We start from the raw sequence: 18436 nt of genomic DNA, 5'->3' as shown, positions 1-18436 counted from the left end.
TGAAGCTCTAATAACATTTTTTTTCTCCTTTCAAAGAGAAATGTTGTCATTTAAAGTGTTGTTTTTTGTTTTTTTATTTTCTCGAGGAAATGATCATTGGTCATGATAAATGTTTTCATTTGCAGTGATTGAATGGAAAGTAGATTTATTCAATGAAATGTGGATTTTTCAACTCTTCTGAAGTTAAAACATTTCTATTGTGTTTTAAAATGAAAAAACTTCCGTAAACAGCACACTTTTTTGTTATTTTTGCAAATTTATTATGTAAAATATATAGAAAAACTACATCTATCTATCTATCTATCTATCTATCTATCTATCTATCTATCTATCTATCTATCTATCTATCTATCTATCTATCTATCTTTCTATCTATCTATCATCTATCCATCTTTCTATCCATCTATCAATCCATCCATCATCTAACTATCTATCTGTCTATCCATCTATCCATCTATCTATCAATCCGTCCGTCCGTCCGTCCGTTCGTCCGTCCGTCTGTCTGTCTGTCTGTCTATCTATCTATCATCTATCCATCTTTCTATCCATCTATCAATCCATCCATCATCTAACTATCTATCTGTCTATCCATCTATCCATCTATCTATCAATCCGTCCGTCCGTCCGTCCGTTCGTCCGTCCGTCTGTCTGTCTGTCTGTCTGTCTGTCTGTCTATCCATCTATCCATCTATCTATCAATCCGTCCGTCCGTCCGTCCGTCCGTCCGTCTGTCTGTCTGTCTGTCTGTCTATCTATCCATCTATCCATCTATCTATCAATCCGTCCGTCCGTCTGTCTGTCTGTCTGTCTGTCTGTCTGTCTGTCTGTCTGTCTGTCTGTCTATCTATCTATCTATCTATCCATCAATCTATCCATCCATCATCTAACTATCTATCTATCTATCTATCTATCTATCTATCTATCTATCTATCTATCTATCTATCTATCTATCTATCTATCTATCTATCTATCTATCTATCTATCTTTCTATCTATCTATCATCTATCCATCTTTCTATCCATCTATCAATCCATCCATCATCTAACTATCTATCTGTCTATCCATCTATCCATCTATCTATCAATCCGTCCGTCCGTCCGTCCGTCCGTCCGTTCGTCCGTCCGTCTGTCTGTCTGTCTGTCTGTCTGTCTGTCTGTCTATCTATCCATCTATCCATCTATCTATCAATCCGTCCGTCCGTCTGTCTGTCTGTCTGTCTGTCTATCTATCCATCTATCCATCTATCTATCAATCCGTCCGTCCGTCTGTCTGTCTGTCTGTCTGTCTATCTATCTATCTATCTATCTATCTATCTATCTATCCATCTATCAATCCATCCATCATCTAACTATCTATCTGTCTATCCATCTATCCATCTATCTATCTATCAATCCGTCCGTCCGTCCGTCCGTCCGTCCGTCCGTCCGTCAGTCTGTCTGTCTGTCTGTCTGTCTGTCTATCTATCTATCTATCTATCTATCTATCTATCTATCTATCTATCTATCTATCTATCTTTCTATCCATCAATCTATCCATCCATCATCTAACTATCTATCTGTCTATCCATCTATCCATACATCCATCCATCTATCTATCTATCTATCTATCTATCTATCTATCTATCTATCTATCTATCTATCTATCTATCTATCTATCTATCTATCTATCTATCTATCTATCTATATATTCATCCATCTATCTGTCTGTCTGTCTCACCATCCATCCATCCATTCATATATATCCATCCTTCCATCCATCCATTCATCCATCTGTCTGTCTGTCTGTCTGTCTGTCTCTCTGTCTGTTGGTTTGTCTGTCTGTCTATCTGTTTGTTTGTTTGTATCTTTGTGTTTCTATCCATCCATCCATCTATGCATCCATCCATTTAACTTGAAATTGTTTAAAAAAGATTTGATTACATATTCGTTTAAAGAGTCAATTTTATGCTTTTATTATTTAGTAGTTTGACTTTTCAACATTGGACACAACTGTAACGTTCTGTATTTTCAAGAAATTTACGCAATTGTCTAGGCATTTTTATTTAAAACTGTAAAAATTATTCTTTAAACAATGAAAATGTATATTTGTATATTGGTCAACACGGGTATAAACTTGTTTAAACTTCAGTATAAAATGTTTCACGAAAGTGTGCTGACTATGAGATTGTATTGAGTATATATTATCCACATATGTATTTTAATGCAAGATAAGAGACTTTAAAAATGTTTTAAGCCTGTAACCATTGACTTTTGTAGTATTTTTTTCCTACTACTAATGTATGTCAATGGTTACCCGTTTCTAACATTCTTCAAAATATCTTCTTTTGGCTTTGCCAGAAAAAGGACCCACATGTGGGTGAGTAAACAGTGAGTAAATGTAAAGATTTGGGGGTGAACTATCCTTTTAATTGCGTGGCACGGTGGCCCAGTGATAAGCACTGTTGCCTCATAACAAGAAGGTCGCTGGTTTGAGCCAGTTGGCGTTTCTGTGTGGAATTTGCAAGCTCTCCCCGTATTGGGGTGGGTTTTCTCAGGGTGCTCTAATTTCTGTTACTGTCCGAAGACAAGTGTTACAGATGAAACAAAATTGGTCGTAGTGTATGAGTGTGTGTGTGAATGTGAGAGTGTATGGGTGTTTCCCAGTTTTGGGTTGCAGCAGGAAGAGCATCTGCTGCGTAAAAACATATACTGGAATAGTTGGTGGTTCATTCCACTGTGGCGACCCCTGATAAATAAGGGACCAAGCCAAAGGCAAATGAATGAATGAATTAATTAATGAATCCTTTTAAACACATTTTTTTAAAGAAGTCAGTTCCAAGCTTCCACTTTCAGTCTTCAAAAAACATCTAGATTGTAGTGAACATCAACCTAAATTTGAGAAATCTGATCTAAAGCAGTCTTTCCTGACAGAAAGATAAGAAAAACTAAGCCACACAAGTTTCGAACAATATGAAGGCAAGACACACTTTTTACTCATTTGCTAGAATTAGGAATCCCCTCGCATGCACTGTAATCATGTGATATTTTTCTTCCACCTGTACAATCACTCACTCCTTATCATTTTATCACTGTAGTACAGAGTCTTGAGTGGACTTCTTCCTCTTGGTGATAAACAAGATTCAGCCAATGGACTGCATGTACAATCAAAGACTCGGTTAAAGAGAGAGAAGATTAATGACTGCTTGACCTGTTTTCCGCTCCAGTGCCGGAATAAAAAAATAGCAGAGGCTTATTACTGACACGTTGGGTTTACATGTTTCATGGAGACTTCCCATAGACATAATGATTTTTATACTGTATAAACTGTATATTCTATCCTCTGCCCTACATTCAACCCTCACAGAAAGTTTTGCATTATTACTTAATTCTGGATGATTTATGAGTTGTTTTACTTATGGGGATCAAACATAACTGGTATTGCTATACTTGTGGGGATATTTGGACACACACTGCAAAAAGCATTTTCTAGACAGTAAATAAAACAATTTGTTTTCAGAAATATTAAGTCAACAACACTAAGTGGGGTAAGTAAAATAAACTTATTTCAAATCAAAAATTATTATTTTATTTAAAAAACCATAAACACACTTTGTTTTTATTTCTTTAAAAAAATTATATATATATATATATATATATATATATATATATATATATATATATATATAAATTTTTAGATATATCAGGATAGAAACAACACAAAACTTCCATTTATTTTTATATCCTGGTGGGGATTCTTCACAGACATAATGTTTATTGTACACGCTGTACATTTCATCCTTCTACCACAACTCTACTCCTAAAACCAACCTTCACCAGAAACAATCTGCATTTTCTTTCCAAAATACTATATTATTTGTGTTTTACGAGCATGTTTACTTGTAGGGACATCAATTTCGGGGCCTTGGTGATACAAGTTCTCATAAGTCTCTTTGTGTTCAGGTTTAAGTCCCCACCAGCATATAAAAACAAGTACAAACACATACACACATGTTGGTTTTCTTAGTTTACGATAGGCATAATATATTTTATCCTGTAAAGACCACTTATGGCCATACACTACCCCAACCTAAACCCATGGGGTGATTGCGGATCAAATTGGGAACTGGGGGGGGCGAAAGATTTATAGGGTGGGCTAAGTATAAATATGGCCTATTCTGAGAAATGGTTTTCTATGCTCTGTATGTTAAAAAGTCATTTTAATAATAAAAATAATAGACAATATAAATATTTGACCCCCCCCCCCCCCCCCCCACACACACACCCACACATATTGGTTAATACCATAGAGAATGCATAGACGCGCCAACCACACTGTAAAATAATCTGATATTTTACTTTTTTTGTTAGAAAACCATAAAATAACAGCTGTTAAATTAAAGACATCTGCCATAAAATAGCAGTCATTAATTTACAGACATTTACCGTAAAATAATGGATGTTAAATTACAGACATTTACTGTAAAATAATAGACGTTAAATTACAGACATTTACCGCAAAATAACAGATGTTAAGTTACAGACATTTACTGTAAAATAACAGCAGTTAATTTACAGACATTTACTGTAAAATAATGGACGTTTAATTACAGACATTTACAGTAAAAAATTGGACGTTAAATTAAAGACATTTACTGTAAAATAATAGACATTAAATTACAGACATTTACTGTAAAATAATAGACAATAAATTACAGACGTTTACCATAAAATAACAGCTTTTAAACTACAAACAGTTATCGTAAAATACAGCGGTTAAATTAGACATTTATCATAAAAGACGCCCGTAAAATTACAGACATGTAGCGTAAAATAACGGCCTTTTAATTACAGACATTTACAGTAAAATAATGGACGTTAAATTATAGGCATTTACATTAAAATAATGGATGTTAAATTGTAGACATTTACCGTAAAATAACAGACGTTAAATTACAGAAATTTCTGTAAGTTTAAATTCCCAGTCTGTAATTTAATGGTCGTTATTTTACTTTTTTTTCTGGCACCCCAGCTCTGTGCAAGGAAAAAAAATCCATCAACAGTCTGAAACCGTCAGATCTAGAGCACAGATAGATGACGGAAATGTTCACATGAAACTTTTTCTTGTAAAATCGGTGTTTGTATGTACATAGCCTAAAATTAAGGACAATTAAACTCAATGTTTTTATATTTTGACTTAAAGTAAATAATCCGAGGTTACTGTAGGCCAGAATACACTATTCATCCCTTAAACACTGAAAACTTAAATATGTTTTATTAATATATAAGCTGTAATTTAAATAAATAGATACATTTGATTAACTGAAGCCTGTATCACACAAACATTTCAGAAAATGTTACCCCCCTCCCCTCTATCGTGATTGTATAATTCACACCCTGCTAAACCATCTCAATGTTGTAATACGCAGGTCATTCCTATGTCATACCAATTTCTGTACTTGTAAGTCACCAAAACCAGTATACACACACACACACACACACACATTTTCGGTCAGAGTTCACCTGTTCTGTCGAGTGACGTATATTGCAGAAAAATGGCCCAATCGTGTTGCAGGAGACGAGTTGAGCAACAGTTGCAGGACAGTACTGAACACTTGAGCTCACAGACCTGCTGCGCTTGCAGGAGCTGTTCTGAGTACAAAAGGTGAGCCTGTCATTTGTTATGTCACATTTTGTGAGCTTTAAAATGTAACTGCCATATTGACATGAAAGCGTCACAGAGTTTGTCTACATTCCTGTACATCCCAAAAAGCTTTATTGGATTGATATTTTTGTCTGTGTGGTTATTTAAGTATAGTAAACTCAAGAAACCTGTTTGAGATATTGTATCAAATCATCTATCATATAAAAATATAATGGCAGCTTAAAGATGCCTCTTATATGAAGAATGAAATCACATAAATCGCTCAGGTGTGATTTTTTACAAACTTCAACAGAGTGTAAATTAAATTACAGACATTTACCGCAAAATAATGGACATTAAAATAACAGAAATTTACTGTAAAATAACGGGCGATTAATTACAGACATTTACTGTAAATTTTTGGATGGTTAATTACAGACATTTATTGTAAAATAATGACCATTAAATTACAATCATTTACAGTAAAATACAGACATTAAATTACAGACATTTACTGTAAAAAATACCCGCTAAATTGCAGACATTTACCGTAAAATAATGGTCGTTAAATTACAGATATTTACTGTAAAATAACAGCTGTTAAATTACGGACATTTACTGTAAAATAACAGCTTTTAAATTACGGACATTTACTGTAAAATAATGGCCAATAATTTACAGACGTTTATCGTAAAATAACAGCTGTTTAATTACAGACATTTACTGTAAAATAATGGACGGTAAATTACAGACATTTATCGTAAAATAACTACCATTGAATTACAGACATTTACTTTAAAATGATGGATGTTAAATTACAGACATTTATCTTAAAATAATAGACAATAAATTACATACATTTACCGTTAAATAATGGACGTTAAATTACAGACATTTACTGTAAAATAACAGCTGTTAAATTACGGACATTTACTGTAAAATAATGGACATTAAATTACAGACGTTTACCGTAAAATAACGGCCATTTAATTACAGACATTTACTGTAAAATAATGGATGTTAAATTACAGACATTTATCTTAAAATAATAGACAATAAATTACATACATTTACTGTTAAATAATGGATGTTAAATTACAGACATTTACAGTAAAATAATTGACGTTAAATTGTAGACATTTACTGTAAAATAACAGCTGTTAAATTACAGACATTTACTTTAAAATAATTGACGTTAAATTATAGACATTTACTGTAAAATAACAGCTGTTAAATTACAGACATTTACTGTAAAAATACTTAAACTCAAGAAACCTGTTTGAGATATTTTATAAAATCATCTATCATATAAACATATAATGGCAGCTTAAAGACGGCTCTCATATGAAAAATGATATCACATAAATCACTCAGGTGTGATTTTTGTTACAAACTTCAACAGAGTGTAAAAATCTTGATGGTTCTGTGAGTCTATCAAATCTGAGCTTTATTTGGTATTTTTTTTCTATTGGATTCAGATCAGGTAATTGGCTGGGCCATTCTACAGCTTAATTGTCTTTCTCTGAAAGCAATGGAGAGTTTCCTTGGCTCTATTTTAGATCATTGTCTTGCAGAAATGCCACTCTGGTTTCATCTTCATCATCCTGCTAATGTAGATGTTGGACTGAAGCAGCCTGTATTCATTTACACTGACGAAGGGCAGAGGTTTGCTGAAGAACTACTGAGAGATTTCAGGTGCTGTCTGGGCTTTCACTGCCTTTCTTCACCTCCCTTTCTTCATTTGTTCAATACGTTTTCCTGCATCATTTTTATTTATTATACTTAACTACAAAAGAGTTCAGTTGCAAAACCCTCTAAATCCATCAGACCTCTTTTCTTGTAAATAAGCATTTTCTATTAGGCTCGTCTAATCAGATTCAGAAGTTTCATTTTATATGTAATGATAAGGTAATTAGCTAGTAAATAAAATACCTTTTTTTAAATGTCACTTTAGACAATTCTTTGGTCTCTATAGGTAAATTTAAATTTTTCGGCAGCTAAATCCACGTCTGCTTTTTTTGCAAAAACCTCTCAATTCACCTATTGAAACAAGACAGACTGTTTAGCTGAAAATCACTAAAGATGCAATTATAAATTGTTTTCCCAAACACAAAATGCCTAAAATAAAAATATATAAATCTGTCAAGTGGTGGTTCATTCCGCGGTAATAAACCAGAGAAAAAGCAGAAGGAAAATTTATGAATGAAATATGTAAAGTAAGTGCATTAATCATTAACATTAAAACTGACATTAATTAAATCTTAACAATCAGTTGGCATTTTTGATATTTGGTATTTAGATTTATTGTAAGTAGAGAAATGTAAACATTGCAAAAATTGTAAGCTAAGCTTGTTAGATTCAAATAATATAAAACATTATGAAACAACAATATCTGTGCATTCTCTATTGATATAAAAAGCTTATCACAGACGTATAGTATAATATAAAGTAAAATAAAAAATGTATAGTTTTATACATTATATTTATCTTTTATAAAATAGCTTAAATTAGCTAATTAAACACGTGGTAGGCTAACTAGGCAAAAAGTGGCTGCCTTTCGGACAGTTCTATAGGAGCTGTCATTCATTCATTCTCACCATACTAAAGGTCTTGGTCTCCTGTTTATCCTCATAGCATCCACGTGGGATAAAGGACGGCATCTTAACTTCATCTTTGGTGAAACGGAGTTGCCATTTAATGTAAATCCGACTCATTCAAAGTAACGTCGCTGCGCAGAAAAAAAAGGTAAATGCATGCTACACTTCCAACTGTACATTGTGTTTTCTTTGTCTTATAATGAGGTAAGGGACGTTTTCATTTGCCATTCACTGACAGTCGGACAGCCTCGTCCAGTTCATCAAACTCTGTCTTTTAAAATCTAAATATCCTCGTATAAAAGCAGGTGAGGTGAAAAATCAGCGCGCTACTACATTGAAAACATAAGATTTGATTTTCGCTTCTGATTGGTTCTCGGGATACGGCGGCTTTTGCTGTCAAAGGCAAGTTGTGTTTAGCGGCTTCTGCAAACAAACTGTTATTGCTGAATGCGCTGACGCTGGGATTTAGATGATTAGAAGCAAATCTATTAGTCGATGGTGTAGTACGTGCCAAAAAGCATTCACACAGTCTCTATATAATCTATATATTTTTCGATAGTCTACAGAACAAACCATCATTATACAATAATTTGCCTAATTACCCTGCCTAGTTAACCGGGTTAAGTTATGTCTCTTATAGGCTGTGTCTTGAAAAATATCTTGTCAAATATTATTCACTGTCATCATGGCAAAGATAAAATAGATCAGTTATTAGAAATGATTTATTAAAACTATTATGTTTAGAAATGTGTTGAAGAAATCTTCTCTCCGTTAAACAGAAATTGGGCAAAAAAATAAACAAGGGGGCTAATAATTCTGACTTAAACTGTGTGTGTGTGTGTGTGTGTGTGTGTGTGTGTGTGTGTTTATAGGCCTATATAAATACAGCAACGTCAAAAGAAGACTTGTCTATGTACAGTTTTCCAACAGTGTGTCCTTTGTTCACATTTATATTTTCTTTTCTTTGTGCTAGGCCAGGGGTGTCAAACTCAATTCCTGGAGGGCCGAAGCCCTGCACAGTTTAGTTCCAACCCTGCTCCAACACACTTACCTGTAGGTTTCAAACAAGCCTGAAGGACTTAATTAGTTTGATCAGGTGTGTTTAATTAGGGTTGGAACTAAACTGTGCAGAGCTGCGGCCCTTTTGGAACTGAGTTTGACACCTGTGTGCTAGGCAATGCTTTCTTTTCCTTTCTGTTTCATAATGACATTATCTGTCAACAAATTACAAACAGTAAAATCTCAGCCGTTAAACGGCTATCAGTAAAAGAATTTATATTGTCCAGTCACTCGCAATCAAACTTCAACATACACTAAATTCCAGAAATTATATATTTGTCATCAAAACTGTCGTCATGGTTTACATCAGAACATCCCTCCAGAGTACACAGAACAATATGGCTAGTAATTTGACCGTCCATACACTATGAGAAAACACTGATCCTTGGATTTACTCAAATGTTTTTTACGTTAACTGGTTGTAAACTATTTTTTGAGCTGAATTGAAACAAACATTGAACATTATTAAACTTAATTTGTTTGTTTAAATTCAACACAAATAAATTGTTTGCAACAGTTCTGCATGTGACACTTTTGTCTTATTATTCTTATGGCACTAACATGTTTATTGACACATATTTTAATTTTTTTTATTTTTTTTAAATAAGGATTTTGAGCAAGAGACTGTCCATGGTGGTTTCTTATTTGTACACATTTGTTACATGTCCATTTATTTATTTATTCATTCATTCATTTATTCATTCATTCATTCATTTATTTATTTATTTATTTATTTATTTTATTTTATTTTATTTTATTTTATTTTATTTTATTATTTTACTTTGTCGCCCTCTAGTGTTTTGTTGCTGGCTTTTGTGTTTTTGATTGATTCTTCGTTTTAAGAAATGCACTAACTGTAAGTTACTATAAGTTTACTACTTCTGTAAGTATTTTGTTAAATGAAAAACATAATTTATAAGTGAACACTCTTCAAGTTACTAAATGTTTTGTAACCAATACTATTTTATGAGAGACTTTTAGGTCACAATACTAGTGTATAAACCTTAAAGATCAGTATAAACATCAAAATAATGACAGATTTCAACTTTTTTAATGTACAAAACATTATACAGCATATGAAAACACATAAATCGTTTGCTCGGTTGCATCACAAATAGAAAATGATTACGTATTTTGTTCATTACAAAGCAATGTTTTCCAAGAATACAAGGTAAAAAAGAGGAAATTAAATAAACAACAACAACAAGATAGCCTGCATACACTGAATCTTACCTTTTCTACCAATAAAGTTTATGTACTGATCCAACAAATTTCAAAGGATTATTTTTCTAATCTAATGTGGCACTATGAATTATCTTTTACTTTTTTTCAAAGTTTGGTTGATCTTGATCGATGGCAGACTGCTCAGTCACTCTGTGAAGAAAATGAAAGTGTCATGTGAGGACCTACAACTGAAATACAATGACATGAAAATATCACAGCGTTCAGGAGCTCACCAGATCATCCAGGTCATCCATGGCAGGTGGCTCTCCTTTATTCTTCACGTCATTAAGCATCTGCAATTCCAAAAAGCCATTATATGTTATTTAAAAGAATGTATTCATGAAATGCATATATTACAGTTTTTCTCAATTATTAAATTGGTAGACGTGTAATGACCTGATCAACAAGAGGGATGTCCATCAAGATTATAGGTTTTCATGGATGTTATTTTGTACTATTTTTGTGCATTTGTGGTAACATAATAAATATGAAATGTAGTAATTGGACAAGCAAGATTGCACTTTACATGTCATACATTCGTACAAAAAAAATAAATGTACTGTATAAATAAAAATCTTGTTTAAATGTACTACTGACGCTTCTCAACAAATGTAAAAAAAATTAAACCTTTAATTTGAAGCATGAATGAAATGTTTTGGTTGAGTATTTTTGTTGTTGTTGTTGTTTTGGAGGTGCAATAAAGTTCTGAAGTTCCAGAAAACAGTTTAGAAAACTAGTATTTAAAAAAATAGTTTTGTGTCACCCAGACTTACATCCACATATTGCTCATATTCTGCCATGCCTTCTTCCTCTTCATGTTCCCAATCTCTCCAGTTATCAAAGTCTACTAACAACCATGCCGGCTGAAAAGACAAATAAACAAACAAGATCAGATATATACACATATAGATAGATAGATAGATAGATAGATAGATAGATAGATAGATAGATAGATAGATAGATAGATAGATAGATAGATAGATAGATGGATGGATGGATGGATGGATGGATGGATGGATGGATGGATGGATGGATGGATAGATAGATAGATATATAGATGGATAGATAGATAGATAGATAGATAGATAGATAGATAGATAGATAGATAGATAGATAGATAGATAGATAGATAGATAGATAGATAGATAGATAGATAGATAGATGGATAGATAGATGGATAGATAGATGGATGGATGGATGGATGGATAGATGGATGGATGGATGGATGGATGGATGGATGGATGGATGGATGGATGGATGGAGGAATGAGTGGATGGATGGATGGATGGATGGAGGAATGGATAAAGGAATGGATGGAGGAATGGATGGATGGATGGATGGATGGACGGACAGATGGATGGATGGAGGAATGGATGGATGGATGGAGGAATGGATGGATGGATGGATGGATGGATGGATGGATGGATGGATGGATGGATGGATGGATGAATGGATGGATGGATGGATGGATGGACGGACAGATAGATGGGTGGGTTGATGAATGGATGGAGGAATGGATGGATGGATGGATGGATGGATGGAGGAATGGATGGATGGAGGAATGGATAAAGGAATGGATGGATGGATGGATGGAGGAATGGATGGATGGATGGACGGACAGATGGATGGGTGGGTTGATGGATGGATGGAGGAATGGATGGATGGATGGATGGATGGAGGAATGAATAAATGAATGGACAGACAGAAAGAATGATATTTAGGATGATGGAATGATAGATAGAATGATAGATAAACAATAACGAGGAACGCGGACAGTTGGATGGACGGATGGATGGATGGAGGGAAAGATAGATGGATGGGAGGACGGACGGACGGATGGATGGAGAAATGGATGAATGGATGGACAGACAGAAAGAATGATATTCAGGATGACGGAATGATAGAATGATAGATAAACAATAATGTGAAACGCGGACAGTTGGATGGATGGACGGACGGACAGACAGACAGACAGGCAGAGAGACAGACAGATAGTTAGATAGATAGATAGATAGATAGATAGATAGATAGATAGATAGATAGATAGATAGATAGATAGATAGATAGATAGATAGATAGATAGATAGATAGATAGATAGATAGATAGATAGATAGATAGATAGATAGATACATAATACATACATACATACATACATACATTCATACATACATACATACATACATACATACATACATACATACATACCTTTGCTGTATCTTTCTGGAGTCGAGGCCATGCCACATTTTCCTTTACTTTCCTTATTAACACATTAATTGTTCTGTCGTGGACTTTCTCCCTTGAATCCTAAAAGATCATCAACCATAGAGTATTTTAAAGAGACAGTTCAACCCCCTATCCTGCCCCAACCTCCAATTAAACCCAATTCTGTTGTCTTTTGCTGTTCAGCTTTTATTTCATGCTTGTTTCAAACACAAAAGAAGATATTCTATAAAAAAAATCGAAACTGATAACCATTGACTTCCATTGTTTTTTTGTTTTTTTGTTTTTTCTAGGAAGTCAATGGCTACAGGTTTCTAACATTCTTTGAAATATGTTCTTTTTTCCCTCCCAGCAACAAAAAAGAAACTCAAACAGCTTTAGAGTCACTTAAGGGTGAGTAAACAGCTATTTAGCATCATTTACATATTTAAATCATTTCATGCAATAGTCATATAAACATTAAAAATCTTTAATATTCCTAGTTAGAATAAAAATAATGTGGAACTTTACTATTCCACCTGAGCACATGTTTTACAAACTTCAAGATTGAATCACAAACAGGATGGTAATATACTTACAGCTTTTAATACACGGTCATAAAATTCTATCTCATTGTAGATATTGTTGTCGTCAACATCTTTGCAGCTGAAAAATAGAGAAATATTAATTACGCATTTTACATTATTATATGCTTGGTGTTAAAAACATTATTTAGCTGATGTTGTATCATAAATAAATTAAATAAATACAATTTAAAAACATTATTTATCCATTATGTTAAAATTCTAAAACAAAATAGCTATAAAAAGATATTTATAAAGAGACCACTAAAAGAAAATATTTTGAAGAAGGCTTGAAACCTGTAACCATTGACTTCAATAGGATTTGTTTTTCCTACTATGGAAGTCAATGGTTACAGGTTTTCAGCTTTCTTCAGAATGTCTTCTTTTGTGTTCAGCTGAAAAAAAAGAAACTCATAAAAGTTTAGGGAGAGAATAAATAGTTAGTAAATTTTATTCTTTTGATGAACAATGTGAAAACTACATCTGTTGTTTTACAGATACTTTCAGTAATGAAAGATTCTAACATAAAATTTACAGTTATTGCTTGTATTTTGGTATTACGTTATTTTTCTTTTTTTTTTTAAAGGAAAAGTTCTGTATTTTCAGAGAGTAACACGTCATTTTAAGCTAATATTTACAGATGATTCCTGTAAAATAGGGAAACAAAAATTCAGTCAAATTGTTTTTAGTGAAGATAGTAATCATATGAAGATAATGTCAAATAATCTGAATTTTATGTAGTAAATTTTTTTTATAAATAATTCAATTAAATAAATAAATAAATGACTAACCCAAACCCTAACAATAATATAAATAAAAATATAAATGTAAAAAATAGAATAAATAAATAGAGTAAAATAAATAAAAAAAATACAAAAATAAATGTAAAAAATATAATAAATAAATTATTAAATAGACTGAAATAAAAAAAATAAATACAAATATAAATTTAAAATTATAATAAATAAATAATTAAATACAATAAAATAAATAAAAATAAATACAAATATAAATGTAAAAAATTACAATTTTAACACAATAAATAAATAAATAGAATAGAATAAAATAAATACAAATAAAATACAAATAAATACAAATATAAATGTAAAAGAATTATAAAAAAATAAAATAAATAAAAGTAAATACAAATAAATACAAATATAAATGTAAAAACAAATTTCTAATAAATAAATAAATAACATCTCTCTTACCTTAAAATAATCTTTTTGTCCTGAACATCTACCTGAACATCTTTTGGGTTTTGAACCACAAAGTTGATAGTGACATACTTTTTCCGGTCATACCACAGTGTTTTGGCTGGTTGGCTTAAAAATAAAATAAACAAATAAATAAAAAAGAAATATGGTTTAAACAAATATTTTACGTCACTCGTTACGTTACTCTGTAACACTTTACACTGATGGTTCATTAGTTTACATTAGTTAATGTATTTATTATTATAACAAACAATGAACAATACATTTATTACAGTATCTATTCAGCGTTAATGAAAATAAAGTTGTTACAGTGCATTAACTACTGTTAACTATTTGGATTTTAATCATGCATTAGTAAACGTTGAACTATGTTTAATAAATGTTACAAGTATTTTTTTTTTGCTATTACTTCACATTAGTAACATTATGAAACATTAGTGTAAAGTACTAGCTCTTTAAAACAAAACCTGTCTAACATGAAACCATGCATTTAAATCTATCATATCCAGAGCATGTGGTATCCACCATGTTTGCGTCTCACGTTTACACCTACCAGTTTTCTGGCCTCACAATCTTCGGCATCTTGACTTCTGATAGACTTTGATGTACTTTCCTGTTTTAATGTTGTAAATTTTTCATAAGCAATGCTGTTTTTTGTTTTCTTTTTGCTTTAAAGAAGTCAGAGTTGACTGGAGAGCTCAGTATATGTCTGTAAGTCTGGCAGAATGACTGCCTCTATTTTTAGGATGGATGGTATCAGCTGCTGGAGAGGAACACACTGCTTCACCTCCTCCCCCTCGGCACTTCTCATTTAAAGGCGCTGATGGAACATTCAGGAAAATCAGTGTATTTTCTACCCTCACCCGGAGCCTCGGACCAGAATGTTCACTTTCACACCTGAGTAGGAGGGGTAAAAAACTGATCGAAATACAACTAAATGTTTACTTGAGTGTTAAAAAGTAATATAAAAAAATAAATAAATAAATAAATAAATAAACAAACTAATAAATAAATAAATAGACAAATAAATAAATAAATAAATAAGCAAGCTAAACACTTAAAAAAATAATTTAAATTTCACTATTGTTAGTTTTACAACAGCCACGCTCGTTCACAATGCATAAAACATAAAAATAACTAAATTAACACAAGTTAACTATGTTATTTTTACAGAAACTTAGTACTTAGTAAGCTTTATGTAATAAGGGTTTGACTTGCCATTTTAACATTGTTTGTACTCTTCTTTTGGGAGTCACAGCCTAAATCTCAGTTATCCTTCAGACCTGAAGTACACTTTTGAGTTTTGTTGGGACTTGATGCACAAAAACTGTCACACAAAATGCTCAAGAACAAACCTGTTGGTTGAATCAGTACATCATTCTAGAATCTTAACAAATAAAAAAAAAATTAAATGAAGACGTTTGTTGTTTTCTTTGTGACATTTAAATGGTTTCTGGTCTTAAAATTAGGTGCCAGTTTTAATTCTGTCTTTGTTGATGGCACCAACATTTTAAATGTTTAAGTGTTTTGTCTTTTTTTAAATAAACTGTTACCTTATAGAGGCCAGTTGTAATGTTTTTTGACAATATCAGAAATTGTTCTAAGTAAAATTTGTATTGCAATATTTGAAGGAAGTCGCACATTGTGAGAATGTTCACTATTGACCAAAATGTTTTTTACCTTTTTTTTCTGAAACTTATTTACTGTAAGATTATTACCAATTCTTAAAGTCAGTTGCACTCTAAAGGACCTTGTAAAGAAAGTTTACTGTTCAGTTTTTGATGTTTTAGTGTACCTGTGATATTGAAATTATTTTATAGGTTTTAGCAGTTGTATATTGCAAAACTTTGCAAAGGGAATAAATTCATTTTGTTTCTAAAAATATGTTTAATTCATTTTTTGTCGGCTTAGTCCCTTTATTAATCCAGGGTCGCCACAGCAGAATGAACCGCCAACTTATCCAGCACATTTTTACGCAGTGGATGCCCTTCCAGCCGCAACCCATCTCTGGGAAACATCCACACACACATTCACACACTCATACACTACGGACAATTTAGCCTACCCAATTCACCTGTCCCGCATGTATTTGGACTGTGGGGGAAACCGGAGCACAGAAATGCCAACTGAGCCGAGGTTCGAACCAGCAACCCAGCGACCTTCTTGCTGTGAGGCAACAGCACTACCTACTACGCCACTGCGTCGCAAAAAAAAAAAAAGTTTCACACAAGCAAATACTTAAAAATTAATAAAAAAGTGTTCATAAATCTAGCATACAGTAACAGTAACTTAAATGCAGTAGTGACACATGTGAATGGGTTGTATCTTCTAAGGAATATTTTGTCAACTTTAATTGAATTTCTTTAGTTCGTTCAACTATATTGTTGCTTGTAGAAACTACTTAACAGACTTGTGTGGAACCACTTGACACTCTTTTTTCCTTCGTAGATCCAACAAATCAGTTTTTGGAGTGCACTTCAATGCATTTTATACAGCTCTCTCTCTCTCCAAGTTCAATTTTCATTTCAAAACTGCTTTATTGGCATGTCTGTAAATGATACATTATTGCCAAAGCTTGAAGTAAGAAGACAAATATAAAACTATAAATATCAAAATAAAAGAATAGAAACTAAATATAATAATAATAATTTCTCTCTCTTGTTTTATTTGTCTAATTTGACTGATTTGAAGTGAAGATCTACTGTATATACACTAAAAATGACTTTTGCTGCTAGTTCAAACATTTAAAATGAGCTGAATCAACACAATTATTGAGTTTTTAAGAAGCAACTTGATTGCTTTATGTTCAATCTACTTAAATTTCTAGAAACAATTAAGTTAACTTGATTTGCATTGGGACAACACGAAGGAATTGTATGGAAAACTGAGTAAAATCACTTGATTTCTTCACATTTGAGCTTTCTGCGTTTGTACTAATGTGACTGAAATCACGTTCATGTCAGTGATGATGTTATTTTCATTTCTGACATTGCAAATATTTACTGTACCTGCAGCGCCATCCGTAGCGAGTGTCCATTACGACAATATTTTTTTAGACCTTCTCACCATCATACATTATTATTCTAAACAAACATTGACAAGAGAACATGCATACATCATATGTGTATGTCAAACATAGCCTAAAACAAATTGAAGTTTAAATCAAATATCACAGCCAAATATAGATTGAAAATATATTCATTCATTCATTTTCTTGTCGGCTTAGTCCCTTTATTAATCCAGGGTCTCCACAGCGGAATGAACCGCCAACTTATCCAGCAAGTTTTTACGCAGCGGATGCCCTTCCAGCCGCAACCCATCTGTGGGAAACATTGTCACACACAATCATACACTACGGACAATTTAGCCTACCCAATTCACCTGTACTGCATGTCTTTGTACTGTGGGGGAAAACCGGAGCACTCGGTGGAAACCCACGTGAAGACAGGGAGAACATGCAAACTCCACACAGAAACGGCAACTGAGCCGAGGTACGAACCAGCGACCTTCTTGCTGTGAGGTGACAGCACTATACTGCGCCACTGCCTCGCCCAGATTTAAAACATATTTACCCACAAGTAGGGTGACTCGGTGGCACTCGGTGGCACAATCACCTCACAGCAAGAAGGTTGCTGGTTCGAGCCTCAACCATTTTATATTTTTATTAGTGTTGAACATCTCATTTTATCTTTGCATCCCCATATCGGCCAATTAATCCTGTTTTTTTTATAGTAAGTAAAGGTGTAGTAACCATGCTTTTAGACTTGATAACCAATTCTATAACTACAGTTTAGGTTACTACAAAAACCATATACACTCTCAGAAATAACGGTACAGGAGCTGTCGCTGGGGCAGTACCTTTTCAAAAGATACATATTTGTACCCAAAGAGTCCATAGTGGTAGGCTACCTCAAGGGTGCATTTTAGGGCCCAAAT

The 18436-nt window shown here is 32.9% G+C and overlaps 1 protein-coding gene and 1 long non-coding RNA gene across 4 annotated transcripts; one reads left to right on the top strand and one right to left on the bottom strand.

Annotated features, from left to right (window-relative positions):
- Positions 1-4255: 4255 nt before the first annotated feature.
- Positions 4256-11143, top strand: LOC147834383 (uncharacterized). 3 transcript variants are annotated; one of them, XR_015503821.1, is made up of 4 exons: positions 5553-5640; positions 7194-7314; positions 8254-8364; positions 10611-10745. It is a non-coding gene; the product is annotated as an uncharacterized LOC147834383 (long non-coding RNA). The 3 variants fall into 3 exon arrangements; XR_015503822.1 differs by having other exon boundaries at positions 5555-5640; positions 7236-7314; XR_015503823.1 differs by lacking the exon at positions 7194-7314 and having other exon boundaries at positions 4256-5640; positions 10611-11143.
- Positions 10307-15243, bottom strand: ptges3l (prostaglandin E synthase 3 like). Its single transcript, NM_001326711.1, has 7 exons — positions 15054-15243; positions 14495-14608; positions 13299-13365; positions 12706-12804; positions 11273-11362; positions 10733-10792; positions 10307-10649 (listed from the first exon to the last, which is right to left on the bottom strand). The coding sequence occupies exons 1-7, from the start codon at positions 15080-15082 to the stop codon at positions 10641-10643; spliced, it is 468 nt and encodes a 155-aa protein (NP_001313640.1). The 5' UTR covers positions 15083-15243; the 3' UTR covers positions 10307-10640.
- Between the last annotated feature and the right edge of the window lie 3193 nt (positions 15244-18436).

This window comes from Danio rerio, chromosome 12, assembly GCF_052040795.2.
Source record: "Danio rerio strain M-AB ecotype USA chromosome 12, GRCz13ab, whole genome shotgun sequence".
NCBI lineage: Eukaryota > Metazoa > Chordata > Actinopteri > Cypriniformes > Danionidae > Danio > Danio rerio.
The sequence above is the reverse complement of the archived record's forward strand: the minus strand, read 5'-3'. Positions and strand labels throughout refer to the sequence as shown.